The sequence below is a fragment of the Lagopus muta genome, chromosome 6 (genome assembly GCF_023343835.1).
Source record: "Lagopus muta isolate bLagMut1 chromosome 6, bLagMut1 primary, whole genome shotgun sequence".
Taxonomy (NCBI): domain Eukaryota; kingdom Metazoa; phylum Chordata; class Aves; order Galliformes; family Phasianidae; genus Lagopus; species Lagopus muta.
In genome coordinates, this window is record NC_064438.1 from 3,462,717 (window position 1) to 3,488,418 (window position 25,702).

Sequence of the window (25,702 nt, forward strand, 5' to 3'; positions counted from 1 at the left end):
AACATTTTGTTATCTGAGCATGCATATAGACGCTCATAAAGTATTTTCCATTCATCTTGCCTAGTCAGAAAGATATCAAATACTATTTTAGCCTTTGAAGCTTCTCTTCTTTGCCCTATATTATATTGCTTAATATAATAAAAAGTACTGCCCCAGTTAGAGTGGTCTGCAAAAAAATAAATCTACAAAAGTCCATAGTATTTCTGAAATTACATTATGGCATTAAATTTGTCTTTGGTCTTTTGAGTTTTTTTTCAGTATAGACAGAATTAAACGATTCCTTAAAACTAATGAAGGCACTTATCATTCTCTCAGATTAATTTAACTTAATAGCAAATCTAATATCTAAACTGTGTTGAAATAAACTCACCTTAAAAATCAAATCTTTTTTCCCATAACGAAGTTCTTTCAGCTGGGCTTGGATCTTTTTTGACTGAAATAGCGAGGAGAATAGAATCAGTGTTTTTATATCTTTGCTTTTATATATTTGCTTTTAAAACCAGAATAAAAATAGCAATCTCTGACAGCATGAAAGCCGAACTGGAAGCATCACCTTCAAAACAACCTTCAGTGCAGATTAAAATGGTTTAACCATAGAATCATAGAAGTTGCAAAGACCACTAAGATCATCTGGTCCAACCATCAGCCCATCATCACCATGCCCACTGAACACATCACTCAGTGCATACAATCTGGGAGAGTATGATGAAGCATGATCATCCTGGTAGGCAAATCTACCTGTGAAAGACATTTGATTAAAAGAATATAGCTTTTGCGTATTCATCATCTTTGGTGTATGGAACCCACTTAAAAATAACAAATATACTATATCTCTCTGGCTTGCACCATTTAAATCAGGCAAAATAACAAAACAACAACAAAAAAAAATTATGCTCATAGCACTGACCCACTTAAAATTCATATATTTACTACAATGATTCATCAAATGTAAAATTCTTAAGGTTTAAGATACGTTCACATCTGCTGCCTTGAGTGCTGATTAGCTCAGGTTTAGTTTCCTGAAATTCTCTGCCAGCAATGCTTGCCATACTACAGTGAACTTCATTTAATTTTAGATTTCACCTTAAGACTTACAGACATTTGTGTTGCAAATATTAAATATACAGCAAAAAGGTTCAGGTTAATTACTTAACACTCAAGATGTTGCTCAGCTAGGCAAACCGAACTCACAAAAATGGAACGTATATGGAAAGTAACATTGAGTCCAGCTGATTCTTAAAGCAGTAAACAAGGGAAGAGTGTGTATATATACACACACACACTATATATATATAATATTATATATATATAGTGTGTGTATATATATATACATATACATACACTTATATATGTGTGTGTGTGTGTGTATATATATATATATATAAAACTTTCATTGTACTCAAATACTCTGGTATGCTTGAAAAAGAAAAAAAAAAAAAAAAGTGATGACTGAGGAAAATAACAGATTCTGACAACCAGCAAAATAAATATCCATTATTTCCTACTGTTAAGGATTTCTCAGAGTGTTTGCAGATCTTCAGTGAGGCTAATTAGCTAATACAAGTCACTGCTTTGACCTCATATGTTTTACTGATTACTTTTAAATGCAGTCTTTGAAGAAATTATGACTGACCTTAACAATGAGAATTTTAATAAAGAAGTGTTATGCTTCTTTTCGATTCTGGTATTTATTTGTGCAGATGAAATCCATGTGAGAAGAGATATTTATATACAGTAATAACCACTCTCATGAAAAGGTAAATAGCCAAAGGAATGCTCCATTTAATACAGTTACTTGGGCATTGAGGTGTTTGAAATAATGGGGGGTTGTATCATCACTTATCTTTGCTGTAAGTGTTTCTGTAGAGGGAATATTTTATAATATGACACTTTTTCCTTGAAATAATGGAAAATTACAGGGATCAATAGTAATAAACCTTTCAAATCTCTATGAATTACTTTAAGAAGGCATTTAGCTTCTCCTGTCTTATTCCAGGCATGAAGGAGCAGGGAATGAAAATCAGTTTAACATCTGTTACAGACCATAATCTATACTCAGAGAGCTATACGTACATTAAATAACCATTCCCAACTTCTACTGTATAGGCCTAACACCTTGGTTTACAGACTGAGTTGCCTCTAGTGAAGTCACAGACGTTCAGATCAGATGTGTGCTTTATAAACACTCATTGCACATACTCAATATATCACCTATGCCAAAACCTCAGTATCAAAGAGTTTGACAGAAAGTTCTTCTGGATATGTTAAGTTCAGAATAGAGAGGAACCTTCCTTACCTCTTCTGCATGAATACCACAAAGTTTGTTTCCTGACAGGAGCTTGTTTTTGAGGCTTTTGTTCTGAGGGAAAAAAAAGTTGTTTTATTACTGAGACTTAGTGACATTTTGAGTGAACTTTTGAATATTTTATCAATCTGGTTTTATTTCATACATGAACAACATCTTCAAGTGACTGGAAGAGACGTACATAATGAAAGACAGTAGCTGCACCAAGGTGCAGCAACTTCTCTTAGAAAATTCTGAAAGCCTACAGCTTTGTATTAAAACATGCTTTGGCAGAAAGAGGAATGCACACAGATTTCAAACCATACCAGCAACTGCAGGTAACTTAGATTGGATATGCTGAGGTAGAAAGGCAGGAGAAAAAAACAAAAGCAACAGAACACTTGAATATTTACCTGACTTCAGTGCTTAGCTCAATATCATTTTTACTAAATCACTGTAGCAATTGAGTCAAAGATGTCCACGCTTAGCCAAGGTGAAGAAGTGCATGGGAACTTCTGATTAAACTTCCCAGTTTAAAAGGGCAAGTAATCAAAGCCTTTTAAAGGCCAAATAACTGTATGTGAGCACTGTACACAGTGCTGCAGAAAAATCTTTTCAAGATGACACGTGCATCCACAGCTTTGTGTTGCAAAACAAAAAGCCATTTGGGCATTACTTGCAGTAAGACAATCCAGACTCTGCCTTGCATAAAAACTCATGTGCAAAATGCTGCACATGAAGGGAAGGACAACAAATATTCTCATAAGCCTCATGTTTGAATGATTTTTGTTCTTTAATAAGGATGTGGGAGCTGGGGCTCCAGAGGAACAACTTCTTGCATTAACCAACATTGAAACACAGGACTAAATTCTATGCTAAGAAAGTTAGATAGCAGATGCCAAGTGATCAAAAGTAAATTATAAAAAAAATCCCAATCAGATGAACTACATTCAGAACAGCTATTTCTCACAAGGGGTAAATACAAAGAGATAGAGTGTAATGTAATCACACATCAGATGTAACTGGACTCACATAAAAAGTCAACATCATTTCTTGGGTTGATGGACAAACAGATGTGCCAAAGGGTCTATCTCACTAGGAAAGTGTGCTTAGTTAATCTAGAAATTCAGATAATCTCTGTTTTGCTAAACTGCATCCATTATTCTCCAATTCCCCTATAATCTATCAATGGTTCTAAGGGTGAGGTGCTATCTTTACATTTTTATTCCCTTCTATTCCTTTTGCCAAGTGAAAGGTACCGTAAGAAATACTTCCGTTAATACTATTAATGTATTCATAATTAACCTCTATACGCACAGTTTTGCAGAGGCTCTGCATTAACTCAAGACATGATTGGAAGGAAGAGAAGCCATCCAGAGGGACACAGGCTGGAAAAGTGGGCCCATGAAAACCCGATGAGGTTTGGTAAGGCCAAATGCAGGCATTTAAAGGTCACAGTTACTAGGAGCATAAAAATTTGGAGCTTGCCAGAGGGAGCTGACAACTTCTGTTAAATGTTGGAGTTCTTTTTTAGTACTTAGGAAATTACATGTTGCTACTAAGTACAGCTTTGCCTCCTGACTAATATTGTTTTTTTGTTTGTTTGTTTGTTTGTTTTACAGCAGCACGTGAAGTATACCAATAAGAGCCTGTAAAAATGTAAAGAGAAGCATTTGATTCTCATTGTGAACATTGCCAAATGAGGTGTGTTCTCATGTATATGTCCCATAGATTTGCTAGAAAGGGACTATTCAAAATGAATTCAATCAAAGATTTTTAGGTTAAAAATGCATAGCAAGTCACAGTATAAGATCTCACGCTTAGGTCTTAGTCAAGAATTCAAGATGATGGATCTTATTTTCCTATTCAAATAATAACAAAAAGCTAAGTTTAACTTGACATTTTTAATTTGTTTAAAACATCATATATGTTTTAAATTGCTTTAACAGAAAAGATCTCAGACATTTCAAACTTAAAACCCAGTATAGTTAAAGAATGAATTAAGTAACCATGTCTTCAATGGACTGTCTTAAAATGATGTACAGTAATGATTTTAATTAGATATGGTCTTTTATATTTACAGAAAGGATACCATGATATTCCAAATGAGAGATGTGGTCAGTTGGCATAGTGAGGATGAGTTGGGGTTGGACTTCATGATCTTACGGGTTTTTTCCAAACAAGTTAAAAGACATAGCCATGTTTTCACAAAAGCAGTGATCCCTACCAATGCAGACTAAATACATCACCTCTCCAGAGAAGGAGAGAAGGAAGAAAAATAGCTCATGCCTAAGAATTGTTAGGAAACTAATGGTTCTTCCTTTCCAATGCCACTGGAAAATTTTACTACCTTGTATCTCAATAAAATTCAGGTCTCTTTACTTCAACAACTTTATCCTACAATACCAATGCATGATGGCTAAAAGGAGTGATAGGGTTTTTTGGCGCTATGTTTCTTTTTTTAATTTCCATCCAGACCATTAGAAGACTTTAGAGACTTAAAAGTATAAACTAAGAATTTAAAAGCTCAATAGAAACACTTACGTACTGGCAGTGTTCACTCCTTCCTTTCCTGCCAAATCATATTATTAAAATCATCAGATAGATGCATCTTGTGCTTTTTACAATATGCCCTCCTCCCTGGCCACACTTCTTTTGATACAGCCCAGGATAAGGTCGGCTGTCTGGGCTGTGAGGGCACACTGCAGGCTCATATCCAGCTTCCCATTCACCAGTATCCCCAGGCCTTGCTCTGCAGGGCTGAGTTCAATCCTTTCATCCCCCAGCTTGCATTGGTAGTGAGGGCTGCCTCAAAGTCCTTCCATTTGGATTTGTTGAACCTCATGAGGTTCACCTGGGCCCACTGCTCAAGCCTGACTGGGTCCTTCTGGATGGCATCCTGTCCCTCTGGTGTGCTAATCGCACCTCACAGCTTGGTGATATCAGCAAACTTGTTGAGAGTGCACTCGACTCCACCATTGATGCCACTGATGAAGATATTAAAGAGTACTAGTCCCAGCACTAGTCCCTGTGGGACACAACTCATCATCAATCTGCATCCAGACATGAAGTCATTGACCACTGCTCTCTGGACTCAATCCTGCAGCCAGTTCTTCATCTGTTGAACAGTCTGCCCATCAAATTCATCTCTCTCTATTTTGGAGAGAAGGATGTTGTGGGGTAGTCTGCCAAAGGCTTTACGAAGTCCAGATAGGTGACATCAGTGGCTCTTCTCTTGCCCACTGATGCAGTGACACCATCATAAAAGGTCATGTTGACCTCTAGCCACCTAGAGGATTGGTTTAATATTCTGATGCTGACATTTTGTAATATATAGCACCTATATTATCTCTGAGATAGCAGCAGGACATCAGCTGTGGATGAACAAACTGTACAACTTTGACATCATTAATTCAAGGCAAGTTTCCTTTGCCTACTAGACTTCTGAAGCACGAGGACAGAACATGTTCAAGCAAAGAATAATCACTTTCCCTCAGAAAATTATTCTACGCAATTCACCTCAGACATTTTATCTGAGGTCTGACAGCAATAGTTTGTTGTATGCAAGATATATTTGGCTCTGCCTCCCTTTGACGAATAGCACATATGAGCTCATTCTAAGCGCCAGCTCATCACTGCAGCCTTTCTCTATTATGGACATTCTATAAAAATCATCAACAAAAGCAACAACAACAAAACCCAAATGAAACCAACACAACAAAATACACTCCTAAACAATAAAAAGCTCTGGACTGTACTCAGTGAGAGTGCCAGAGCCAATTGCCAAGATGAATACTCTTTGCCATTTCCTGTTAAACAAAATTGCTCTCTGTGCCCTTTTGAGGGAAAATCAGATTGCAGCAACTAACCAAAATTAAATATCTGACAGTATTTGATATCAGAATATACTGGAATCCATTTTGGCTTGGATATTAGCTTTATATTTTCAAGATGATGAAAAACTGTTTGATATAGCACAAAACAGGGTGAAAGCTTTAATCCCAGCTAGGTCTACTCAGCCCTTCATTTTTCTAAGACAGATAAACTGAGTTTCCTGTACTCTACTGTCTGAGGGTTTTTAGGAAAAAAAACTTACACTCTGCTTTGCTGCAGCCTTCCCTAATCCAAAGCCGTTACTTCTATCTGAAATAAGTGAAATTTGATGACATTTTAGACTCACTAAAACACACATCTAAATGTTAATATTCAGACAGAGTTTACGAACATGCATCACCACAAGCAACAAGACCAAAAAAACAAAGAACAATAAAATAACTACTGATTTTAGAAAAAAAAAAACAAAAACAAAAACAAGTTTTTGTATTAGTACCATTTATAAGATTACAAAACAGTGTCAAATAACAGTGCGTGCAGTCTTTTTGGCGAATGTTTTAAATAGCTAAATGAAAAAAAGTTCCCTCACCCTCTTATCACTTCGAGTGAATTCTCCTGTTACAATAATAAAACCAGTGCACAGGACCAACTATTTTTTTCTTCAGTGTATTTTCTCCTTTGCAATTTCAAGAGACCAGGGTCATGTATTTTCCTTATCCCCGAGTAAAGATAATTCAATACGAAAAAATGATACAAAGAGGTACACATTGGACAGATGTAATTTGATGTAATTTTCAATCAGACCTTCCCAGTCATTTCAAATGGACTTTCACAGCTGATGTCCTGCTGCTAGCTCAAATTTCTAATTCTTTCTAAGTTTTAATTAAAAACACAGCAGCGTGTTGAATGCAGAATCCCATTTAACAGGACATGAATCTCAAATGGGGTAACTGCCTTTTCAATGCAGGATTATCTACAGCAGAGCCCTGACTACTCTTTAAACATTCCCTTTGGCAGAGTTGCAGGAGTGCTCCAGAGACATTCGTGGAATCAGTAAAGCAGAGCCCCTCCTTAGGTAGATATCTGCCCTGAAGATCCTCTCTCTCATAAGTTTGACAAGAAGGGTGAAAAGAAGCTAAAACTGCTGTGAGCTACAGGTTAGGAGGAAAAGAGAATTAAAAGTCCACTGACAGCCCTATCGAGATAAAGAAAATGAAAAACTAAATGCATTTCTTACTTCCAAAGAACCAGGCTCTCTCTCACTGCAAGAATGAAGGGTCACAGTGGTTACATTCAGCCCTACAGCCTCTTTTCCCTCCTGTACCATCAGCAGGAGGTGAAATACTGCATTAAGCACCTCTTAGATCCTTGCACATTTGCGTCTTAGAATTGCCAATATCTGTCCTAGAGCATAAGTGACATAGATATGAAAGGAGGAGGGCAGGATATCACTAAGGCATACAGGTATGCTGCTCTCTGCAGACCCATATCACTCAAGATCACTTTAATATTCATAGGCTCTGTCTCGTGAATTCTCTCAGTAGCAATGCCCTGAGTCTTGCTGTTACAGAACTTTCAGCCAGTATGTTTATTTTTTTTTTAAGCAGCAGTCTACAAATAGAATCTAAAAATATTGAGAACGTACATCCATGGTTTCAGAGCTGTTACCACAGTGTCTTTCAATTGGGAAATAAATATCCCTGGGGCTGTTCTACCGGATTGATTTGCAAATTAAACACATTTTCCACCATCCTATGCCCACCTCTATGCCTAGATAATAAACACTAGATAAGAGCTCCTTGCCCCTGTCCAGGTATGGTGTGTCCTCACTTAAAGAATACAAAGTGATTTTCAGAAGTACAATAAATACAATAATTTGTATGTTAGGATGTCCCAGTATTTTTTAAACTATTATTTTACATCGTAACATACTACTCAGATGCTGTCACCAGTACAACAAGATTAGAAAGGTGAGACTTCTTGCAGGAATGGGGTTCCTACCAAGAAGCAATGCAACACTGGCTTAATCTTTGAAATAGATGCAATACAACTGGGTTCACATTTACTTATGCCTTGTTATGAAAATCAAGGTACCAATCTACTACCATAAGTTACGTGCAAACAAAAAAATAAAGCACAAAGTATACAGCTGATGTGAGATCTTCCTGGCATTGAAGTGGCCAGGTTGCATTGGCAGGGTGACCATCCTCCCTGTAACCAGTGTGCAATTGATCAGTAAACATTTCACTTCATAACACAAATGTAAGCTTCGGACAATTTGCATAGACAGGGGTATTCTTACTCCACTGGCATAGAACTCTAGCCAAAGCTCCATTAACCTCTCAATATTTCCTAGAATTCATTCAGTGAGAATTCAGAGGACAACAATGATGTTTTGTGAATCATTAACACTATTCCTTCCTGAAATTTTTTCTGCTAGGATTCTTCCTCTTGGCAAGGAAAAAGAAATAAGAATAATCTAACTTAAATTGGACTGTGCTTTCAGGATCCCCCCAAAAAGTTTGCTCTTTTTTTAGTTAAGTGAAACAACATATACAGGTCGATCATACTGAACTGTTAAGGGCCATAGTGAAAATCATTCCAGTGCAGTTCAAATTAGTTGCTTTATAGGAGCAAGTAACATATAAATATAAAAAAAAAAATTTCCAGAAAAAAAGTAAAAAATATATGTACTTCAGTGAAATTCTGACCTTAGGCTATTAAAGATTACCGTGGCAGATGCAAAAAAGTAACAAAAATTGCAGACAAACTTTCCCAGTACTTTTAAGTGAGCCTAAGCAGTCAAGATGACATGGGATATCATTTTGCCAAGAACATTTGGAATGGGCCTCTGCCTGGTCATCTGCGAATGAATTCACATCATTACAAATAGATACAATAAATAGATGCAAAATAGATTACAAAAAATACAATACAAATTACAAATGCTGTAGACAGGGAGTTGAGTGCCTATCTCCAAATTAAGAGAGAGCTTCAGCAAAATTTGGAGTTGTGCCCTACAGTGGTAAATAATTTCATGTCATGAAGTCAACATTTTTGTAGAACGAGAACTATTTTCAAAAGGATCTGACACATGGGCAGTGACAATAAAACATTCTTTGAAATGATTACTACAAAACGTAATTCTCTTGGTGGATAAAACTTCTGCATTTCTTCCATGTTGATGACTTGATTCATCTTTGATGAATCAAAGTTTAGCCAAGCTGAAGAGGAATTATGGTTAAATTACATGTGATCTGAGGTAGATTATCAGCAGAGGTTGTGTTCAAACACATCAACGCATTTCTGCATTATATTAAGAAGGACAACACGTCGAACACTTCAGTTATCCAAGCACACAATATGCTTTATACACTCAATCTCACACTTAGTTACAAACCAATTCCATAACAAAATTTCAGACCACTTGACAGAAAAACTTCTACTCAACCTAATAACAGAGATCAGAACATCCATCTCACCTGCTGACTGTGGTCAATACCTGCAATGTGGGGCTAAGGAATTTTCCGTCATCAGATAAATGAGAAAGTTGTATATATGATGATTGCTATTTTACTGGATAGAATACAGACATTAAAATCCTAACATCAGTGACTTTGATATCAATTCAGCAAATGTTTTCATGCTAAAATAGAACAAAATCTGCACAGCAGGAAAGAGATGGCTGCCCCCTTCTCCCACCTCCACTTCAACATAACTAAGATATTCAGAGCACTGCAAAAGTGCATTAGGAATCTTTACATTCTATTCTATTTTTAATATTACAACAAAACATGATTCGTTTGGGGGTTTTTCTGTCTTTATAATTATTATACTCTAAAATACGGTGTACTCTTTTCAGAGCTAAAGAATAGTTTGGCACTAATTTTTTTTTTACTAATTTTTTCCATTATCAGTGTATGTCCTACTTTTAATGACACAGATCATTGTTACTCCCTTTGAAGTGGCCTTCCCAGTAGGCAATTTTAACATCACGGTGCTAAAAGCCAACGTTTCCACTCATCTGCATCACAAGAATAAATTGGATCAGCACATTTCTTTCCCAGTTTGACTGATTAAACAGCATTTCCAACTTTCCATTTTCTGTACAAATCACTGAAAAAATGTCAGTCATTAATTTTGGAAGGAAAAAAGAATATATATTTTTTTAACCCTCAAATGAAGATTCAAAAGCCTTTAACTGCCTGCTGTCAAAAACTGCTTCTGTATTCTTCCTGCTTATGTAGGTTTTCTTTGGCAGTGCCGCTGCCTCTGGTACTTATGGATGATTTCTTCTGAACTGGAGAACCTATACAGCATCCAAAGAGGAAATGAAGCTTGACTCACCTTCCTTCTGCATGGGAACAGATTTTTATACTTACAAAATTCACAGGATAAGAGTTCATCTTACCTCCAGAGTACAAAGACAGAAGAAATAAAATGTCCTCCTTTATAGAATAGTGCCAAGCATCAAAGCCTTAAAATTTCATTTCTGCTTTACTACAATTTTTTCACCCCACCATCTTTCAGTGCAGTTCAATTGAATTCACCCTGCAGAGCATGAAATTCTCAATAGATCAGGGACTTCAAAATGCCTTGACTTTATTTTCTATTAGTACAGCTATACACAGGAAGACTGAAGAAAAATCATTTTAGGATGATTTACTTAATACTAAAGCTATAACCACAGTTTATATATGAGTAATACCAAACCATTGCTTGCAAGGTACTTATTTGAAACAATGCTTCTTAGCAGGAAGAATACGTATTACTGGGACCTATCAAATTCATCTTCTGCTCCTGATTTGCTTTGTACTGCCTGTACTACTTTGTCTTTTATGTAATACATGTTTTTCAAAATACTGTCACAGCCTGAACAGCCAAGAAATATACTGCCTGATATAAACCACTGTGCCAGCTTAATAAATACATGGGGCTATGGTAAAATAGTACATGTAAAGACATTAACACACTTTAAAGTAAGTATACACAGTCATAATAAAACACCTTGCCCACAGATATTATCTTCTCTACCCACATTGTAATAACATTATTTAAATAAGAGTATTATTTTTTATTTTTTAATACAGATATCTTTTGTCTAATGAGTGGCACTTGCAGCATCCATGTGACAGAGCTGAATAACGTTTTGCTACTTCTTGGTACAGAATATAGTTAATGATACCATTTATTATGTTTTGGGAGAAATTCCTACCTTGTTCTTTATCTCAAGGAAATTATATACAAGCACACATCAGCTGGAGGTCTTACAGATTTTTTCAGGAAACATTTAAGGACCTCTAACAGAGGAATTTTTAGACAACACTATGTATTGTATATAGCATTTTTTTTTTTTCCCCTCCACACAAATGTTTATTATTAATTTTTTTTACAAAGCCCTGAATAGCCTGAAATTTACATTTCTGTACATTGGCTTCTCTTCATATGCTACAGCACAGCTGCTATGTTCAGCTGGAAAGCTGCTGTTGTTTATTCTTATCTCTGAATTGTCAAGATGAATGGCAATAGGGCATGTACTGAAAGGATGGAAAAAAAATGGGGAATTATTTGTATAGTTACTGGGGAATCTGAGATTGCTGCATTCAATATTTGCCAATACAAACAGAGGGCTATTAAATAAAATGCACTATTTTTGAAAGAGGGGCAACAGTAGCTGTGAATGGAATTTCATTTATGCTATGCACCTCTATTTGTACGAACACAAAGCCTTTAAAATTACATAGAAGCAATATCCATTAAATGTACATCAAATTTACTCTTACAAACAGGTTTTGTATAACCATACTGCATATTCAATGATTGGAGACAAGGCATAGATAAACAATGTTTCCTCAAAAAAGCACAATTCATTTTGTCAATCTAATTAACAAAATATGAGGTCCTTGCTGAAAAGGCCTATATCAATTACTGACATTCCAGAAAAGCTGTTAGTGGGCATATAGGGAACTGACCATGTAGTGCAGAGATTCTATAAAGAGCCATTAGGTAGGGATAACCATTCGTTCCTTTCTCACACACTAACTGATGCACAGAAGGGCAATGCAATTCTCTCAAACCAAATTTATCCCAAGGAAATTTAGTTGTCTAAAGAACGTGGGCTTTGCGAGAAGCACCAATTGCACAGATGCTCCAAATAACATCTATTGCAGAAATCCAGAAACTGCTCATTGTATGGCTCATATCATGCCTGTGCACCTTCTCTATTTTGTAGTCAAAGCACTTTAGTGAAAATGGAGAGAATCACAATGACAGAGACATCAGAGACATAAATATCTACTTATGAGAAATACCCCTAAAACATTTACGATACTATGAATGTCAACTTACATGTTTTCCCTGAGCTTTTATCTATTCTCCAATCATTTTACAAGCTAGGAAAAAAAAATCATTATCTTCACATAGTGTAGTAAATAGAGATCCCAGTCAAGCTGAAGGTGCACTTAGTGCCTGACAATCACACCACCACAACCACCACAAAGACCACGAGAGAAAGAAGCTGCACAGCTACTGCAGTTTTTGACTGTTGTTTTTTTTCCTCGTGCATTTTCTTGGGCTGAGCTTGCAGGGAATTCATGGCAGACAATATGTGCAACTGCTAGTCAAGAGCAATAATGAGTACAAGGGTAGCAGGAGAGCAACACCGACATAAAGCCTGTATACAGAATTCAATTCCATGAACAAGTACTGTGTTAAATATAAGGCATATAGTAAGAAGTTCTCAAAGGAACAGTCAGACAAACAAGAAAACCATACAAACAGCCTAGAAGCTGTTCAAAAACACTGTATCAGAAATTCCCAAAGCCCTGAATAAACCCAATAAAACTAAGACCACAGGGAACAACTGAGAAAAACCTGCTGAGAGGAGGAGATCAGGAAAAACTATTAAAAATAATCAAGTTAAACAGTGCAGTAAGATGGAATTTGATAATATAAGTTGTGGAGGTGTTTGGTATCAGGAAGGGGCCTAGAAAATCAATGTACAACTGGTTCATAAAATACACTATGGGGCATATCCACTAATAAATCCTCAAACTCCCAAATCCCAGTGTCTGCAGTGAGGCAGGCCAACACAGGCTACTATCATACCATTTGGGACTGTCATTGTCACAGGAGATACTGTGATCCATGAATCACTGAACATTTCTTTACATTCTTTTAATTTACAAGGTGGGAGCATTGACAATAACTCTGTGCCTCACTCAGAGCATCATCTGCAACAGTGACTTCTTGGCACTCCACTAACCTGTATGCATTTCTGATGGAGCAAAACTCATCTCACCGATGGTCCCCCATAGTTTCACCATGAATTATTTTTTGTTCTGGATGAAGAAGTGAAGCAGTACATCTGTTGACATCCCCATCAAGTTACTCATGTTTTGAATCAAAGGACTGCTGAGAATCTTCATTGACCACTCATTTTAGGTAGATGTGGATATATTCAACAACTAAAGCATCAGTGTATTATCAACATTACTCACATCCTAAATCCAAAGCAGAGCACCACACCTGCTACTAGGAAAAAAACTGTTTCCCAACCCAAACCAGGACACAGTCAACTTCTGAAACCTCTTTGCAACTGACTTCACGTATGTATTGCCAACACTTAAGCATTCTTCTTACCTCGTTTTGGAGGGCACGGATCATTTTGCTCTTTCTTTCCATTTCAGTCTTCAAAAAGTTAATCTACAGGTGGAAAAAAAAAAAAAGAAAAAAGAAAAAGCTGAGTTTCTGAAAGGTAGCTAAACATCACAAAATCATAGAATGACTTAGACTAGAAGGGACCCAGAGGATCACTGAATTCCAACTCCTCTGCCATGGGCAGAGCCACCACCCTCCAGATCTGGCAGCAGACCAGGCTGCCCAGGACAGCCCCGTTTAACCTGGTCTCGAACACCCCCAGGAATGGGGCATCCACAGCCTCTCTGGGCAGCCTGTACCAGCACATCTCACCACTGTGAACTTTTTTTTTCTTTTCTTTTAACCTTATTCACAGCCTTCAAAGAAAAAAAAAAATAAGTAAACCATGCGTAAAAACAACATATCATAGAAAGCTACTGCTGCACCAGCAGATATAGCTATAGGTTACAGCTCTGAATAACCTGATAAATCTGAAAATGGATACACTTTACTTGGTGAAAAACTCAGAACTGAGAGAAAATAAAAAAAAACCCCTCACTTTACTTCTGTACTAGTCGATATAGTGTTTGTCTTTCTAGTGAAGTCCAAAGTGATCCTCAGAGGTAAGGATTTGTATAAAAACTATTAGCTTATAATTTTTGAACCCTCTAAGATACCAAATCTATCATAACAGGTTTCTAACAGCTATTGGTCCTGAGGAGGTGAGACTGACAATTTCCATCAGATTTACCTGTGGAATAAAGCCTAATTTATACATGGAAGCAGTTGAATCTTTTGTCTTATTCATCTGTAAGATTTGTCCTGGAAGGTAACACTCTCAATCTTAGTTCAGTAAGCAGTTTTAAAACTATTTTTTACACATCTAAGTTTCACTTAGGAATGAGCTTTCCTCCAGACTTAAAAAACTTAATTGGAAAAAGAAAGTTTTAATTGTAACAACTAGCATTAAATTAGCACAGTGCTTTCATCCATAAGCATCCACCTACAATTCACTAAATTCTCATTCCTGTACACCCAGTGCCCCATGTGTTTTTCTCTCCATCTATGATATAAGTACTGCTCACACTCATGGGAAACTACAGTTTACCTGACATTGCTGTAGACTTGTTAAGAAAGAAGGAAAAAAGTAGGTAGATGCCATTACTTGAAGAAAACATTACTGGGCTTGACACTGCTCTTATCAACATCAAAAGATAGATGAGAAAGCACAAGCTTAACTTAAGAACATCTGTATGGGGTACATGAGACAAATATCAACCGATAGATATAGTAGGACTTCCAAAATCCTTCCCAGATTTTGTCTAATGATTTGGTTAAGGGAAATACTAATTACCCGTAGATACTACTGAGGATCATTCTGTAGCGGAAAATGAGTATACTCAGTACTTGCCTAGAGATCACATCTATAAATGAATTCAATTTACATACATTGTATAATAAATGAAACATTTTTGCATAACAATAAATTGAGGCCACAATCAAAGTAGAAGTTTATGATTGACTGAAAACTGAAAATTAAGAAGTAGTGTACTTCTTGCTGTTCAAAAGATTTGCAAGTTACCACTGAATACTGACAGCTTCTTCGTTAAAGAGCATTCTGGTTCTCAGCACTAATCCTCTCATAATAACGTTAATGTCTCCTGAAAGCACATCCTATGTCCAAATATAGATGAAATACTGAAAAAGGTATGGCACTGGGTTTGTTGACTGTGTGCTCTCCATACAAAATCTGAAACTAACAATCTTTTCTGGAGAAGATATTTTTATGACATCCATCATGGATTTACGGTTTATTATTCCACATCATAACATCATGTAGTGCACTGGGAGTTAAAGAATTAATGCTCCAGTTCCGGGCACCTGTCTAGAACAGAAGAGCTACATACCCCAGAGGACTTTGCATTCAGAGAGGAGATATAACCCCCGGCAAGGTCATCTGATGTTCCCTTTTTCTTCAGCTCTCCTTCCTGCTGCTCAACCCAACTGCCCGTCTCACCTCAGCGTTTTGGTGACGCCTTCAGTTCTCAAACATTTTCTCTCCCACTATATTTGATTTATTAGCTTCAATTCTAATTATATTGTATTATAGTGTTATCTTGCATTCCAATGCTACATTTAGTGAATTAGTTTGTTTCTCCTCGGATCCTTGCCATTGTTTTTAATTATTTGGGGTCCCCTGTTTCCCCACTCCGGAGGCATGGATTCACAAATCCCACTGCCCTTCAAGTCACTGAACTGGGCCAAACCTGCCCATAAACCACTGACAGACACCACAGGGCTGTTAATTTAACCAGCAATTCGTGTGATGGTTTTACTCAGTCCTAATGTTAGGGCATAGTAATGGACCACACAGAGCTTCAGAATCTCAAGTTGAGAAGTGGAGTTTAGAGCACAAATGACAACAGTACATAAACTGCTTTCAAGAAGAGTACAAGTTCTGCTTTCATCCTCCAGATCCTCCTAGCATAGTAAGCTTTTGAGCGCTTTTCTTTGTTAGAAGAGAGGTATGCTAAATGAAATAATAACTATGAATCTTTCTGCAGCTTTTCCACTTTCTATCTGCTCTTTGTTCTTGTTTGACTTTCAGCTCTTTCCTACCGTAGGAAAGTCTTGAATCTAGCAGTAATTATGAAAACACATAATGAAAATGTATTGGTGGTTCTCAGAATGAACTTTTCAGTATTTAGCACAGACATTGCTTCTGTCTCCTGGACACAGACATCCAAGGTACTCAGAGCTTTGAGTGCTTCAGAGCTCATTACATTTATTAAAGGCAACAGTTTCCACCCAGTAGCCTTTACTCACAGTGTGTGACCTTGAAATGTTGAAATTAGATATTTCCCCACTGAAATACAAAGTGCTTTAGCAGATGGCTGTGATCTAATTCTATGAGACAGATATTAGTTATTTACCATGGACAAAAAGTGGAGGAATACCAGCAAAGTCATTACTGCACAGCCAGAGCTCAGCTATGCACTTATTGCTTACCTACAGACATCATCAGCATTGCTCAGGACTAACGTCAGAACAGTTAAGGTGGGACTGAAATACATTCACTGACACCATTGACTAAGTAGACCTAGCATACTCAACACTGACTTTCATGGTCTTATTTTCAAATTACTACGTAGAAAATGATTCTAAAAGCCAGAGAAAGTGACTGAAACTATAAAACATAGAAAATATTCTATCATTTGGTAAAAGGAGAGAATAATCTACAAAGCGTCCGATATTTCTGAAACCAAAGCTAAACATATCCTGTCTGCTAGGGTTCCTTACAAAAAAAAAACTTTTCAATTTTAAGCTGTAGTTTAATGAAGGAACGCTTTTGTTGTAGAGGCATTTACGACTTTGTCACAAGAACTGTTAATAAACAAAACATGTTGGAATGAAATGGACATCCTATCCTCTTATGAGTTTGTAATATTTGTTAGGATTCTTGTTTGGTGATAGATATCTCTATCTATTTTATCCTAATTTAATCCTGAGTGTTATATTTGTGCCTTATTACTAAGAACATCCTTATCCATACTGATATCCAATTAATCATATTGTTTTTATTCTCTAACAAATCACAGCGGGATTTTCTGCAGACATATTTCCTCCTTCATTTTGACAGGCTGTAGAATAATTATATTGTCAAACAACCCCATCACCACACCTTCCTAAAAACTATTACCATGATGTAAGATAGCAGCAGGAGCAAAACGGAAAAGGCCGTCTAAAATTAGCCTGCCTACCCTAGTTTCACTGTTTTGTTTTTTTTCTTTTTTCCCCTTCCAGCCCCTATCATAATTTCCCTGCTTCGTTCTTTACCCTCTCACTCATCTAAAGCAGTCCAGAAATTTATGGGAACCAACTTCACAGACTCAAGGTGACTTCCTGAAATAGTAGCTACTTGCAAAAATACAAGTGGTTAGTATGAAACACAATCAAATGAACAGCCAGCCTTCAAAAAGCTCTCAAGATCCTGTTAACCTAAGGCAGAAGCAAGAATCACTACTATCTTCTGTATTCAAGTTCACTGAAAAAGAAGAAACAGTTCACTGAAAAAGTTACACAAATGCATTGTTTGTTTTCCACTTCTCTGTTAGCAGCTGTAAAAAATCAGTCCTCCAAACTGAATTCTGTTTCTTCACTACTTGGAGAAACAGAATCCTCATCCTCTTGCATACACTTCGCTTTTATGTGACAGACATCACCATCTCACAGTTGTTTCCTGTTGAACACAAACATTAGCGTCTGTATACATTGCTTTATGCAAGAGAACCAAAGGGCTATGTGTTTGCAACCCCTCCATAGCATTTAGTGCACATGGTGCTGAGAAATGTAACCTTATGCTTATTTACTCAGATAAAAAAATACAGACTTAATTCACCAAATCCTGTAGGATAAAGCGTGCTTAAACTTTATTAGAATTAAACATAATTCATTAAATTAGAATTAAACTCAAGCTACGCTTGCCTCAAAGTAACACTAGACCTTACAAAATTCATATTGTTTTCAGAAATGTGGGAGAAATTGGGTGTAAAGTAACCGTGTGTGACAGTAATAATATTTATCTCTATTGTAGCTTTCATCCAAGGACCCCAAAGCGCTTTTGGAATATTCATTCAGTCTCATTATTTGTGAACATGCACATTTTACCCTCAGGCACGTGGAAATAAGTGTCACAAACCAAGGATTCATCGCAGCCTTCCTTAAAATCAGTAGCCTATTAAGTATTCTATTATTGGCAACTTTAAGAATACAGTTTAAGAATTCAGTTTCTCTAACTGCATGGCAACACTCCAAGTTCAGTTCTATTATTAACTCAGGGATTTTTCTTCCTCGTGTCTTATTTTTTTTGTTGGTTTTGTTATGTTTCTGTTGTTTTATGCTCTTCCAAAGCACTATTTTGGGGGCTGAATTTGTGCAAGGCACCAGCGCTCAAGTTAAAAAGACAGTACTATGTCATGAAGAACAGAGCCAATAATCTGTCTGCTATAGCTGAGATTTATTTAACCCACAGCTGAGTTCATCTCAATCTCAAGATGGAATACAGAGACTAAATGACAAAATACGTTTTCCACATTTAATTTGCAGGGCTAAAATTTGCTGAGCACAAAAGCTAGCAAGAATTTGTCAATGTATCTGTAAAAAGACAATTAAGACAATGTTGGAATAGCCTGTTCTGATTATATATCCAAGAGAGTGAACGTGGTTTCATTCCTTTATTTCAGGACAATATAACTTTCTTAAGGAGAAAACTCTTACAAGTGTAGATTGTGATTTCTATACACACTCTGGCCTGACTATTGAGAAAGATCCAAGTATAGCTCATTCTTTTTAAGTTCAGTACAGCATAATATTTATTTTTTCCCCTCAAGAATAGAAGAGAGCTTTTATTCACTCATTAAGCCTACGTGTATTAAAAATCTAGTAATTATACTTTGTGGGAGACAAAGGAACTGGTAAAACGTTACCTTTACACTTCTGATTTCTGATTAACAAAGGGAAAGAGACTACATATATCTGTTTATAACCCAAGTATAACATGACCCACATAAATCATAATTCAACACTGGATGGCTATTTCTGTTTGACATTTGTGACATCAATGCTCAAGTCCAAATAGAGGGACCATTTGCCTTCCCAGCTCCAGAATCTAGCCAGCTCCTTCTTGCATCCCAACTGCATATCAAGGGAGTACTTGTGTGTTCCACTAACCCTCAGATCCCACTATTTGATGGTAATACTCTCACGGGAACCTGAGAGTGCTAGTAGCAGTGCACTGTGACAGCTGCCTAAGACACTAGAATCTGCTTTAGATACTAAGAATCTAAATCATGCACCTAACATCTAACCTAATCATGCACCTAACATGTTTGATCATCATGACTGTTCACCTTGCGTCAACTAATGAATTGAAACAAAGATCTCCTTTCTTACTAAACACATTGCAGACATTCGTTACATTCAATAGCAATATTTTCAGTTCTTAAATCAAAAATACTTCACAGAATCACAGATTTAAAATAATGATTAAAATAACGAGCTCGTATGCTGCATACCAAGGACATAAAGTCACACAAAAGGCACGCGAAGGAAAAAGAAGGCATTTCCAAATATTCACTGAATTATGTGATTCATTTTAAATCTGTCTCAGGAGCACTCTCGTTTATTGAGTCTGAAAACCAATAAAATATTACCAAATACACCAGTGATTACACAATGTGAAACTAAAAATACATCTATAAAAACCTTCTAGCAGATTGTTTACAAGCCCACAATGAGAATCACAGAACACTTGAGGTCTGAAGGAATCTCTGGATATTATCTAGTCAACTTATGTTCATGCTGTAAGAACACCACTGACCAACATAAGAACACGTTCATGTTTATATTGAAGAATTAAACAAAGAATGATCCTTTTTTTCCTCCTGCAATAGCAAAATTTGGCTATTCATGCTTTGAATTAATACTTTTTTCTAGTGATAATGAGATCAGTGACAAATACACAACTATACATACTATACTATATACTACAATCAGTAGCAATTAAATAAATGTCAATGGCAATATGACAGTGTACTCTGGTACAGGTAAGACATGAGGTACTTCACTGGCATAAGGACTTGGGCCCAAATCTCCAGGATACTGGGTAAATACTCCTAAAGCTCACAGAAATTAGACCAACATATTAGTTTTTCCGAACATATGAATTTTCTCCACTCCTTTCTTCTGACTCTATATGTATAGTACTCTATAGAGTACTAATACATATTTCAAACCTAAGATTTTCTTTTTACATGTAAACAAATTTGAGATGATGACAAAATCTCTATATTAGAAGGAATTTTAAAAAAGACAGAAGGAAAGAACTCAAAAATTGGAAAAGGGACAGAGACTCACTCACCGTAGCCTGCTGCTTTTCTGCTTTCTCAGCTGCTTCCTTAAGCTGCTTTTGAAAGGCCTCCTGGAGAGATTTCATTTCTTCCCTAGTTGAAAACACAAAACACAAACTTCATCCCAAGAGCCCATTAAGAATTCACTTATCAGCTTCAAGAACAGATTTTTATTTTTTTTTTAATTATAAGAGTAACTGACAGATGTGCTGTATATGCTAGGTGTTTTACTAATAGAATTAAAAAAAAATGAACTCATGAACTACAGTGATGGTGCCAGACAAAAATTGCCTGATGGAATTTGGCTACACTTTACATTCACCAAGTAGTTTGTTGTACAGAACATCTACCAGTGTGTACTTTCTAGGAAAAGAGATTTGCACAATAAAGTCAAGGTAATTGGGCTTCTGAAAATATATCAGACTGAAGCGACATAGTTATCAAGGACAACTTCAAAAAATGTTATAAGAACATTTTATAATAAAATTCAATTTTCACATGTCTCTTGCTAGAAAGAAAAAACAGAAAAGTCAGTAGAATATTCTGGCATAAAAATGGACGAGAAAAAACAAGGTAATAGTTTGGACAGGGCATTATTTGAGTCAAAACATTTTTGCATTTCAGATGCAATCACAGAATTTCTTCCAAGTGATTGCATCAAGCTGTGCTCCTCTGCTGGTGATCTCCATCTACCCGCACACGACACATTTTGGAGCTGTCACACAGTACAAGACTGGCATATTTCAGAACGTCTGTAGAGAGTTTTCAGAGCTGTTTCTTGCAATAATCTTTCATGACAAAGGAGCAACGCAGAACTGAGCTGACGTTCAGCTGGTAATTTAACTCAAAGAAAATTAATCTGTGGAAAGCACCTCAACTACCAGAACAGAATTTGTTAGCTGCTGGATCAATTTTTTGTTTGTTCAGGACTCTATTACTACAGCAATTTGGACAATGCTAGGTTGAAACATACTGATTTGAAATAGAGATCGAGCAGCATGGAACCAGTGCATCATCAGCACAAATCAACTCCCTTATTGTACTAAAGTAATCATTCTGAAATACTGATGTTTCAAGCAGTTCTTCACACTCTATTCCGTCTTGGCATAGAGGGCAACGCCTCCTTCCCTCCTTCCTTGTCTGTCCCTTCTGAGCAGTTTTTAGCCATCAATAGCACACTCCAATCATGGGAATCATCCCACCAGGTTTTGGTGATAGAAACTGCACCGTGGCTTTCCAGTAGCATGGTAGCTTCCAAAAGCTCTATGGTATTTTTTTTATGGCTCCAACTTGCTTTTTATTGAAGAACGGAAGGTTCTTGTCACAAGCTTTCTTGCACTGCCATACACGCTTCTACTAAATACGTAAAATATCAGCAATAAGAGGGCCGAGGGATTTAAGTCATGCATTTCTAATAGTGAAGGAACTAAACACTGTAGTTTATGTGTGGTGTTCTCCAGAGGAAAGTATGAGATATAGATGCATCCATTATATAATATTGTTCGAAATAAAGTGATCTCTATGCTAGTTATGCTTACTTGTGATTGAAGTTACATTAATGACATGATTTACTGGTCCAAAATCCAATGACTAAGTGGGTCACAGAGCTGAACAATGACAGAAAGTTTCATACCTAAATCTTCCTGAGAAATTCAAAATCCTTTTCCTTAGCAGGTATCTCCACGCAGCATTTTTAATGTCTGTCCAGTATCAGCGCACATGTCATTTGTTTCAAGTTCTTTTCACAATATAGGGTTCCTTGCCTTTATCTTACTGTTAATGTTATGATCAGCAGAATCCAGACTACATGACTGTCTAAAATTTAAGGCAAAAGGAAAGGTGGCATTTTCTAATTGCTTTCATTCCAGAAAGTGAAAGAAAAGGGAGGAGGTATTCTTACCTCTGCTTTTGGCCTAGTTCCAGAAGTTTCTGCACATCACTTCTGGCTGATGCTTCATCGTTTTTCAAAGACTGATAGCAAAGCAAGAAATCAGTTACTAAAGACATCATCAGTATTACTCAGTAATAAAATGATTGACTGGGCACTCTTTTGTAACATGGAGAAAGTGTTCTATAGTGCACAGTACACACTGATTAGAAGGAGAGAATTCTGCAGTATGGAAAAATGTAGCACAGCATACTACAGTATAGTGCTGAGACACAGTACCTGTATTGTATGAAAAGTATAAAAGATGCTACTCGATATATTTTTCCCACTTAACTTACATCAATATGATGAAAAATACCCCATGTTGGGAGAACACTGTCCTTTAAAACGGCATGCAATACCGAAACTCTCAGCTGAAAATGAGTCTTTACTAGACCAGCAGGCTGTATCAGGTAGATAGGCATGCTCTTAAGGAATCATCTGATCGTTTCAATACTTTAGATGCAGAGTATTGGCTCTCTAATTTTTGCTCTGAGGAGCAGATTTGATCTCAGAGTTAATTTGGCCAATGTCCTTTCAGCCAATCTATGATACCCAGAAAACCCCCTCAGTTAGATGTAGAGGTATCTCAACTCTGAATGGCTGGCTGGCAGCTCTTCTAACACAGTTTGTCAGTTAAACTTGTAAAGTAATCCCCTGCAGTAAATCCAGATTGCATGTAAGCTGGGTGAAGTGAGCAGCTACGCTAAGCTGCGTATACGCAGCTTAAGAGCAAAGAGGAAGCCTACAGCAGGAAAGGAAATCCTTCCTTAGTAGCTGCCAGGATAAATGCAGCTGTCGATAAATAAGCTGTCAACTAATACGGCTTATTCTTTTCTGCTTCTTCTTTTGTTCTACTGTATTTTTTTTTCACATTTCCTTCCTCTCTTCTGTTTTATTTTGAATAAATGGACAAAGAGCCCAACTCGTTTGGACTACACTTCCCTTGAAAACAACAGTTTTAGTGCAAGATCAAAAGAAGAACTTTATAAAATCAGCAATAACAACAGATTTTTTTTTTTCCCTCTCACGAAATAGACACTAGTATGAAAAACCCAAGTAATTCTAAGCCAAAGGAACCCAGACATAACCTTACCTGGAGATTTACTTTAATTCCCTCAAGTTCTTTGGAAGTTTTCAACAGCTGATGAAGAATATTGCTTCTTTCCTTAAAGACTTCTTTTAGTTGTCTCTCTAATTCTTCATAGCCCTGTCTAACATAGAAAACAAAAGCATGAGATTCTCCTAAAACACTCCTCTGTGTGCTTCAGAACAGTATTAGTTTACTCAAATTTAATTAATTACAACTGTACAATATCTAGATTCTAAATTGGAATGTGGGATGGTCTCGCTACATAACAACTTGTTTTCTCCTAATATAGGTAAACAGATGAGTTGAATGCCAAACTGATACATCTAAGTATACAAATTCAAATGAAACATCAGCAATGGTGAACTGTTTGTGATGAACAAGAGACAGAATGGGTATATTTAACATGGATGACAATATACAGAGTAACAAGTATCTGCCAAACAAAAAAATAAGTTTTCCAAGGACAGAAGAATTCAAACTGAGATTTAATACCTTCTGTACCTAATAGATACCAAGTTCAACTGTCAGCAAAATATTGCATTCTCTTGGTACTTTTTGTTTCTGTTACTCTCTCCATTTGTGAATAAAATTTATTTTGCAAGAAACGGTCACTTCATACCACTTATGATATGTTCATCTACAAAAGAAAATGAAAAACTGGTCTTGTTGGAAACCTATTAGAATGACTTCATGAATGCATAGGGTAAAGATCACGTACAACGATAGAGTCAGGACTTGGTCGTATGTAACCTAAGCAGTAACTAGACAGCACTCACAGTGGTTATCCTTGACATACAGAACTAATGACACAGAAATAAATCATCCAGTGCAGAACACTGATGCATCGCTTACAAGAAAATTCATATGCCAAGAATTCGAAACTCCCACAGTTTACATAGCAGTGTACTGTTACATGAATTAAATGACATAACAATACAGTAGTTCTCACTTTAAATTGATAATGAGCAAAAGTCAAGCAGGAATTTGTTCCTGCCAAGGTATTAAGGCTGTTTCATTAAGGTCACCACGTCCATCCCTTCTTAAGCAGCACAACATGTTTATTAGCCTTTTGCCACTGAATTGTCATATTTTTGTTTAAAGTTAAACACTGCATTAAAAAATCTGTCCAAGTGGTAACACAGCCTTAAATAAAAATGAAATTAATTAGGGTACTTTCCTTGTTTTTAAATTAAATTTACTTTAAGTATGTATGCACTGATTTTCCTTTGTTTTATATGTTATGACAACATGCATCATGGAGGACACAAAAAGCTAACACAGTTGCCAGTTATCTAAAAGCTAAACCCTCTGAATTGTTAGAACAAAACAAAACAAATACATAAGCCATAACTATATTAGAGCTATATCATTAGATCCACATTAGATCCACAAAGGTTTTTAATTGTGGACAAGCTTAACTCTGCCACCAAACTTTGACTCTTTGCACTGTGTCCTGGAGCAGTGTGCACGTATCTGAAGACAGTAAAATACCACTCTGCATTTGCATGATAACCAAATAATCCTTAAATTAACCTAGGTATAGGTCATGACCTCATTTTCTACTTTGAAATATGATAAACTCTGATGCCAATTTTGTACTATGGGACAATTTGGGTGGAAGTTGACTCAGATGTGAGATATCATACCACATCATAAAAACTAAAAAATCCTAGTGACTTTCTGACATCTTCTAATACTCAAAAAACATCAAGATTTCCTACTCCTTTTTCAGTATAATTATATGTGGGCAAATCAAATTTAAACCCATTCCTAGGATTTCCACTGTGTGATTACATACATACTAAATCTGTTCTCCAAATATTAGGTCACATCAGTTACACCCGTCTGCAAAAATAAGTGCCATTATCAGCATACACATCTGGGAATGGAGCAAATTCATTTTCAGAAGTTTTAAGATCTACATTACAAAGCAGAACAATTCAGCAATACTTTGCACTTTCAGATCTTCAGTAACTGCATGCTGCTTTGCTTACAACAAGTCAATAGATTGAAGGTAT

At 36.5% G+C, this 25,702-nt stretch overlaps 1 protein-coding gene across 6 annotated transcripts in view; it reads right to left on the reverse strand.

The window, feature by feature from the left end:
* The window catches only part of LOC125695164 (growth arrest-specific protein 2-like), a 260,093-nt gene that overhangs the window by 45,145 nt on the left and 189,246 nt on the right, over nt 1-25,702 (reverse strand). For 4 of the 6 annotated variants that reach the window (XM_048949316.1, XM_048949315.1, XM_048949319.1 and 1 more), the window contains 6 exons: nt 23,688-23,805; nt 22,565-22,635; nt 20,676-20,757; nt 13,760-13,822; nt 2,297-2,359; nt 371-433 (listed from right to left, as the gene is read on the reverse strand). In XM_048949316.1, the coding sequence (XP_048805273.1) occupies nt 371-433; nt 2,297-2,359; nt 13,760-13,822; nt 20,676-20,757; nt 22,565-22,635; nt 23,688-23,805 (460 nt within the window). Of the gene's footprint in view, nt 1-370; nt 434-2,296; nt 2,360-13,759; nt 13,823-20,675; nt 20,758-22,297; nt 22,480-22,564; nt 22,636-23,687; nt 23,806-25,702 lie in introns of those variants that run through there. The other 2 variants (XM_048949320.1, XM_048949321.1) reach the window with 2 other exon arrangements.